The 8,835-nt window shown below is 33.8% G+C and overlaps 1 protein-coding gene across 1 annotated transcript; it reads right to left on the bottom strand.

Annotated features, from left to right (window-relative positions):
* Window positions 1-751: 751 nt before the first annotated feature.
* On the bottom strand, window positions 752-5,226 carry TSHB (thyroid stimulating hormone subunit beta). The gene is made up of 3 exons (XM_003268025.3): window positions 5,198-5,226; window positions 1,530-1,692; window positions 752-1,081 (listed from the first exon to the last, which is right to left on the bottom strand). The coding sequence occupies exons 2-3, from the start codon at window positions 1,689-1,691 to the stop codon at window positions 827-829; spliced, it is 417 nt and encodes a 138-aa protein (XP_003268073.2). The 5' UTR covers window position 1,692; window positions 5,198-5,226; the 3' UTR covers window positions 752-826.
* Between the last annotated feature and the right edge of the window lie 3,609 nt (window positions 5,227-8,835).

Genomic DNA, 8,835 nt, shown 5'->3' on the forward strand with positions numbered 1-8,835 from the left:
GAATTTAGGATAATTCCACTCTCTCAAATCCCTTTGCACTCTCCCCCATCCCTAAAACCTTTTATTGTCATACCAGTTTTTCATTACATTAAAAGCCAAAACAACACCAGTTGCTTTTGGTATAAATGCTGAAAGGCATCTCCTATTACTTGAAGGCCTACGAAAGATTTAGACTTCCGCATGTAAAATGATCGTGACCTCTTTTCTAGGCTTTGTAAACTGACTTTTTGGGGTATAACTTTCATAGGTCACTTGGCGCACCAGAGTAATTAATTAAAGAAAATAGTTCCTAGACTCTTCTGAGTTTGGGTGGGGTTTTATCTAGTGCATTTGAATGACCAGGAATGAAGCACTCCATTGCAGATTCCACATGCTCCTTACTCACCACCTCCATGCCAGCCCTGCTTCTAGCCTTTGGAAGTAGATGTCTCCAGTATCCTGACACCATGTGTTCCTTCAGCTTTTGATCACATTACTCTCTCTTCATAACTCTGTAGTCATCCCACATTCACTTTCTATATCATAGAAACCTCCTGGCCCTCTGTTAGGAGAGACTGCTCAAGGTGAGCTTTTTGGCATTTCATATCCCTGTTCTCCATTTTACCTCCACTCTGCTTTTTCACGTGAAAACCAACCTTCAACTGAGCCCAAAAGGCCCATTCATTCACCTTTTCTTCTAAAACCGCTTAAGCTCTCTAATGCCTGTGTAGGTATGGGTATGGATTAAATAATACTCAAAATGAACAGAAGATATTGTGAAACATAATATTTTTATTGGCTTTATTTCAGGCAAGCACATTTAACCAAATTGCAAATTATATCACTATTAGACAGAAAATCCTACCAGATAAGACTTCTGAGGTTTGGTACAGTAGTTTGTCTTGATGGCCTCATGTATGCAGTCACTATAGTCAGTATTGCACTTGCCACACTTACAGCTTAAAGCAACAGGATAGGAAAAATAGGGAGCAACATGGAGTGGGCATCCTGGTATTTCTACAGTCCTGTAGATGAAGTTTCTGTATGTGCAAACATCCTGGGACAGAGCATATTTGGGAAGAAACAGTTTGCCATTGATATCCTGGGGAAAGAACAGAAAAGAGAGCATAATGTGACAGGACTTTAGGAAACATATAGATAATAGAAACATAAAAATAAATTCACTTATATTCCTTCATCACAAATACAACTGGGAAAGAACTTCTTAGCCCCATTCTCCAATACCAACTTAACCACGTTGAATTCTACAGAGACAAAAGTGACACCCTCCTCTCTTTTATCGTTGATCATGGGAACAAGATAAGGTTTAAGTAAAGCTGGGACATAAAACTGTTATGAAATTATCTGTATCCATTGTGCTGAGTAGATTCACATAATATTGTAACCTGTGTACTCTGCTTCTAAGGAGCCAATAACCATTAGATTTGGGAAATGAGGTTGTGATTTATTTCATTTCCTTTCTATATAGGAATGGACTTCTTCAGGGCTTATATAATTTACAGCCAAAAGAAGTGACATGAACTACATACCCGCGTCATACAATATCCAGCACAGATGGTGGTGTTAATGGTTAGGCAATAAGCACACTCTCTCCTTTCGATGTGCATTGTATACTCAGTTGGAATACAAAAAGACATCGCTTGCCCACATGCAAGGCCAAAAAGCATGGACATCAGAAAGACAGCAGTCATGCTAAGTCAAAGATAAAATTAAAGAACCTATTGGTTAAAATCAGAAAGGGCAAAAAAAAAAAACAAGAAAAAGTATAACCAAACTTCAGTACCATCCCAATGTATGTAATCATGCTTATAATTCTACCATTTGTTCAAGGAAGACACCAGAAAGATACAGTCCAAAAAAGGTCAACTGAAATTACAACTGGTGTTAAGGGGCTAACTCAGAATTCTAGGAACCCCCTGATCCCACTTCCAAACCCTTAGGATATCCCTTTAAGGTTGCAATATGTACAGTTGGAACAAATTAAAGATTATTTTACCCAGAACAGGTATGTAATTTGTTCTCAAAAAGATTAACAGGCAAGAGAAAAAAGGTTGACACAATTAGAAGAATACAATCAAGGATGACAGCTCCATTATGGGTTAGCCAGGAATATTAAATAATTTTTGGATGCATGGAAGAAAATAGAGGATCCACAGTGCCTCAGGCAGAAATAGAACATGCATCTCAATAGAGCTTGCATGATGAAGAACTTGTTCAATATCAATTGGATATCATTATCAATATGTATTGATTGGATATAGTTATCATATTGATATGATATCATATTGGATATATCATATCAATATGATATTGATATGATATTGATATTGATATTATCCCTCTGGATAATGTTATGACATAATTATTTTAGTTCTACTACTGAGGAAGGGTAATTAAATTTCAGACTTTTGAATGTAAGTTGATCACCTTGAAGATTAAGAAGACTTTTTTTAATCTTACAAATATTGTACAGCTAGCTAGATGTGTTTGGATTTTTTTCCTTCTCAAGTATCATTGTCAGTAAAGAAAATATATACCTTAATGGAGTAGTATTGTTGTCTATAAACATAAACTTGTTTGCTTGTTCTATTAAATAAATTATAATTTACTAAATATTTTGTTCAATAATCAGAAGTACCAAGATTTCCCCAAATCTGTCAGGGAAGTTATATCCCAACAGCATCTTTAAGCTATATACACTAAAACCTCTGTAAACTGAAACCTCAGAGGTTCAGCCTTGGTTAACCAGGATTTTTTTTTTTCAATCAACTTATAAGAAACCATGAAAACCACATTACACAGGTTACCAGGGATTTATTTTAAATGTCAAATTCCAGAGATTAGTGGTCATTTCAGTCAACCTTCTATTCCTAGAATGAGAATTGCAGATAAATTAGATAAACATATATTGAGCATCTGAACCAGGCACTGACAGACACAAACGGAAAAGATACAGTCCTTTACCTAAAGGGCTGACTGTCCAGTGGAGGAGCTAATATGAACACAAATAATAAAAACACAGATTGTTCTAGCGCTCTGAAAGAGTCCAAATTAAGACTTTAAGACCTACAATTATCAAAGATTTATGTTTACTCTACTTCTTATTACACAAGAAAGTAAACTAACCCATTTTAGGAAGACAACTTTTAAAGGTTAAAATAACAGGGGTTTTTCTCACAAATTCTTTTAAATGAAATGTTGCATATTCAAACATTCCTTGGAGGGTTTTTTTGGTATTTGAGTTAAGGAGCAAAAACATACAAATTCCTTACTCATGGAATCTGGCTTTCTCAAGCGCTTCTCAAATGTGAGCTCCCTCTATGGTACAGAGTTGGTTCCAGTATTTTAGAGATACAGATCTTGATGACCCTCTGTAGGATCTTAAAATTACTAACTGGTAAATTATGTAAAATGCTTACCCATCATGGTCATTATAGTTCTTGCTTGTTTAGACAGCCAGCTACTGAGTTTTTTCTATAGGAAACAATTAACTTCACATATTTTAACTTTTAGCTCTATGATTCTGTATAAAATCAATGTGGTGACCTGGTGATGAAAATATTGGTCTAAAAATTAAGAAACAGAATTCTTCCATAAATCTATGAGAACTTGACTAAAATGTATAATTTATTTGAGTGTTATTTCCCCATCTGCAAAATAGAAAATGACAAGTACACCTGACCCTTTTTAAAATGTAGAATGAAAATTTGTTTTGGTTTTCCTGTTGTCATACTAACTATGGATACTCTATGTTTTTTTGAAGTTTCTCCTATAAATGTAGAACTCTAAACTAACAAAAGTAGAAAATGAAAGTGCTGAATTACCAGCCACAGGAGCTGTACAACTTTGTGGGCATAAAGAAAGCAAGAACTTTTCTTTTTCCTTTACTTCTTTATTGCAAATAGTAAAACTTCACCCACAGAATCTTTCTGGGCCTCAACTTTCTCACCTATAAAAGGAAGGCTTAGAACCAGAAGATGATCATGAAAATCTTCCCAGCACAAATAGTCTATAATTCTATATGATAAATTAGTGTCAGATCTGATTGATTGGTAAGAGTTAGTGATCTAAATTCTACTTTAGGATTTAATTGCAGTTGTGTGCAACTGAGCAATTTAGTATCTCTGTGCTTTCATTTTTCCATATGTCCCTTCCTAAAGTCATAAAAAGAATAAAACAATACATGTGAAACACTTGGCACTCTATATAAGAAAGATCATATAGCTATATAACACTGTACAAATTAGCATTAGTTAATCCCTTCCTCTGTGATATGCCACAATTTCTTCCTCATTGTCATCTGGGTTCTCATCTTTGCCACTTAATTGCTTATTCTGAAATCATCATAAATAATTTGTTGGGTACCTAAACATAGAAGGCATGGTTTCAGGCAGGACTTAAATAATGAGATGGCTTCTTCAGATGCATGACCATATATGTCCCTACTTTCAACATATTTTCGTATTCCAAGATATGTTCTTTCCTTTGCCCCTTTCCTCTCTTTTTTTCTCTTATTTTTGCTCCCAATGCTTCATTCTTAATAAACAATTTCCTCTCTGCTCTGCTAACTTCCTTCACTAATTTTTACTCTCCAAATCCCTTACTATGAAAAGAACTAATTGCCCATCCTATGAATAATCCTAGAGCTTCACTAAAGCAGTATATTTTTCTAGAAAGCAAAATGTACTGTACAGCAGCTGTGTGTGTGTTGAACACTATCAAAGGAGGTTTAGCTATTAAATAACTAAAAAAAACTTATAATACAGAGTGCATTACCCCTGCAGGTACTCAAAAATGAATTTGCTCTAACATTCCCAGAAGTATATTTTCATAAAAGATGACCATTAGTATAGTAATTGAGAGGATTTAATACACAGATCATTAAATTAATAACAATATTTAAATCAAAATGAAAACAGAAGAAAGTCATGAATATCAAATATCCTTCATTAGGAAACTAATCAGTTGTTTCTCTTTCTTTAAGTCAATGAATTTTTTCCTTATCCGTATGTATGTAGTTCTCTCACCTTCATCTACTACTAAACAATTTGGAGCAATAATTTAAAATATTAGAGCCTGTTGAAGCAAATTATCTTTCAGCATTTGCCACTTTCTAAAAAATGATAAAATGGTGAAAATGAAAAAAATAGCTTAAGAACATTTCATTTCACAGAGCCTTCTCACTATAGACACCTACCTTACTTTGCATTGGTGAGCAGATGCTGTGATGACCCAAACTAAAAGCTCTTGGTTCATTTTATACCCTTCAGGATAATCCCTCTGATCTTCTTGTTTATATAATTGCATTTGATTTACTGCTTTCTTATCTGAAAAGCATCTATTGAAAATTCATACTGAACTCTAAATAAAATGAATTTAGACAAACAAGCTCACAATATCTTTACCTGGAAACTGACATTATTAAAGCATGCATTTTCCTCTCTCCTGTTTCAAAATAAAATTACCTTTTAAATATATTCTTTATCAATATTTATTAATATTAATAAAAGATAGATACAAAATGGGAAAAACCAAATTCAAAAAACATTCTAACATCTTCTAAGTCAGTCTTGGGAATAAAAATTTATTTAGGGCTTGAGTGCTTCAAGTTTTACCTAAATGTTCATGTAAAGATATATAAAATTATTCCTCATCTAAAAATTTTGTTTAGAACAAAATGTGTAGTTCAAAATATTTTGGGGGGATTTTAAGATATTAAGTAAAATTTACACGTATGAAAGAATGACTCTCTGAGGAACATGGCCACATCTGACAGGATGTCAAGCTGACCTGAGATAAAATTTTGGCCCTGCCATTTACCTGCTATATGACATTGGCATGCTTGACCTCTTCCGTTTCTATTAAAAGGTAATATCACTTCTCTAATGATTTGTGGTGTTGAGCGTTTTTTCATATGCTTATTGGCCATGTATATATCTTCTTTTGAAAAGTGTCTGTGTCTTTTGCCCACTTTTTAACGGGGTTCTTCAGTTTTTGCTTATAAATTGTTTAAGCTCCTTATAGATTCTGGATATTAGATCTTTGTCAGATGCATAGTTTGCAAATATTTTCTCCCATTCTGTAGGTTGTGTGTTTATTATGTTGATAGTTTCTTTTGCTGTTACATCAAGTAACAAAAGTACACGATCCTAGAGAGATGGGAAACAAACAGTGAGAAACTGCCCGGAGAAAGTTTCTGGGCCATAATGCAGAAGCTCTTTAGTTAAAGGTCCCATTTGTCAATTTTTGTTTTTGTTGAAACTCCATTTGTCGTCTTTGTCATGAAATCTTTGCCCGGTCCTACATCTGGAATGATATTTCCTAGGTTATCCTCAAGGGTTTTTACAGTTTTAGGTTTTACATTTAAGTCTTTAATCCACATTGAGTTGATTTTTCTATATGGTGTAGGGAAGGGATCCAGTTTCAATCTTCTGCATATGGCTAGCCAGTTATCTCAGCACCATTTATTGAACAGGGAATCCTTTCCCCATGGCTTGTTTTTGTCAGTTTAATTGAGCAAAGAACAATTGTCAAATCAGGCAGCCCTCAGAATCAGAAGAGATTCATAGAACTCTGCTCCTCAATGTGGGCAGACAGCATTTATGGACAGAAAGTAGAAATGAGATATCGAAACAGCTTGATTTCATTATACATCAGCACTTGCCTTACTTGGACAAAGTCTGATCAGCTGGCTGCCTGTAATTGACTGAAGTTCAGCTGCTGTGATGAGCTGAAATTCAGCTGTCTGTTACAAAAGTATACTCCTAAGTTAGGCTTTCCTAAGTTAGTGTACATACTAAGTTAGGTTGCAGTTCATTATGTAGGAACTCACAACACAGAGGTATCCTCAGGCCACATTTAGTTTAACAGATATATACCTAGAAATGGCCATGCCAGGGGCTCCAAAGTCTTGGGAATGTGAGCTACTATGTAATAAGATAATTTTGAAAACAGGGAAACTGGAAATGAGGGCACCAACCTAATTTCAGACAAGATGGTAACACAAGAGTATGATAAATGGAAGAATGTTAGATGTGTGTTTCTAATGGAATTAATGCCTCCTTTGTATAAAGCATTGATTCAGGAACTCATTTTCTAGTGGATTTATATACCTATCCCTGGGAGATATATATATATGTATGTGTGTGTGTACATATGTAATGGGCAACTGATAGACACTTGGCCTGTTACTAAAAGAACTATAATAAATACCATGCATTTGGGTAGTGATTTTCTTGCTAAAGAGGCCTTGGTGTATATGATCTCATACTGTTAAAAGAATCCAGGCATGTTGAATTTTTGCTTCTGATCCAGGTTTACTTTCTCGCCTAAAATAATTATAAACCAGTACAAAATATATAAAATAATGTCTCTATATATATTGGACATCAGGTAACAAAAGTACGTGATCCAAGAGAGATGGGAAACAAACAGGGAGAAACTGCCTGGAGAAAGTTTCTGGGCCATAGTGCATGAAAAGTTACCAAGGCAGAGGCCAGAAGCATCACCAAATTGAAGAGATAGACCTGGGAGTCCACCGATCCCCAAGGCAGCTAGAGTTCACAAGAAAGACATTATCAAAAAAGAAAACCACAAACTAATAACCCTCATGAAAAGAACATAGATGCAAAAATTCTTCACAAAATTTAACAAAACAAAATAAACAATATATAAAAAGAATAATACATCATGGTTGAAGTGGAATTTATTTCAGGAATGCAAGTTTAGTTTGCATTCAATTAAGAAAATTCACCCTACTAACAGACTAAAAACTAAAAGCCTTATGATCTCAGTGGAAACACACACACACACACAACCACATACACAAAAAGCATTTGACAAAATCCAACATGGATTCCTGAAAAAATTTTCGGCAAACTTGGAATAAAAGAAAACTTCCTAACTTAATAAAAGGCATCATCAAAAATTTATGATTAATATCATACTTAATATTGAAAGACAGACTACCTTTCCTCTAAGATCAGGAAAAAGGCAAAAACGTCTGCTTTTGCATCTTCTATTAAACACTGTACTGTAAGTGCAATGTTAATGCAATAAGTCAAAGGAAAAAAGACATTCAGATGGGAAAGGAAGGAGTAAAATTTTATTCACATACAACATGACCATCTATGTAGAAAATCTTATTGAATCACTGATTTCAAGATTGTAAAACTATGGTAATTAAGAAAGTGGTGTTAAGAAAGATCATTGGAACAAAATATGGTCCAGTAATAAACCTGTACACATGTGGTCAAATGATTTTCAAGAAAGGTGAAAATGAAATTAAGTAGAAAATAAATAGTATTTTCAACAAATGGTGCTGGAACAATTCATTATCCAGATATAAAAATAAATATTTTTTAAAATAAATAAATAACTTCAATACATATCTTGCATTATATACAAATGTTAACATGAAATATAAAAACTAAAATTCTAAAACTTCTAGAAGAAAGCATGGAATAAAACTTTTGTTAGGCAAAACTTGAATTAGGCAAAACTTTCTTAGATATAACACCAACAGCATGATCCATTTTCAAAAAATGTTAAATTGGACTCCATCAGAATTAAGAACTCTCTTCAAAAGGCATTGTTAAAAGAACAAAGACATACCACAAACTGAAAGAAAAGAAACCTGCAAATTATACATAAGATAAAGAACTTGTATACAGAATACATGAAGAACCTGCTATACTCAATTATAAGAAAAAATTATCCAATTTTTTAAATAAGCAAATGTTTGAATAGACATTTCACAAAATTATATAGATGGGAAGTAAACAGATGAAAAATTTTCATCATTAGTCTCAGAGATAAGCAAATTAAGACCTCAAT

The sequence above is a fragment of the Nomascus leucogenys genome, chromosome 12 (genome assembly GCF_006542625.1).
Source record: "Nomascus leucogenys isolate Asia chromosome 12, Asia_NLE_v1, whole genome shotgun sequence".
NCBI lineage: Eukaryota > Metazoa > Chordata > Mammalia > Primates > Hylobatidae > Nomascus > Nomascus leucogenys.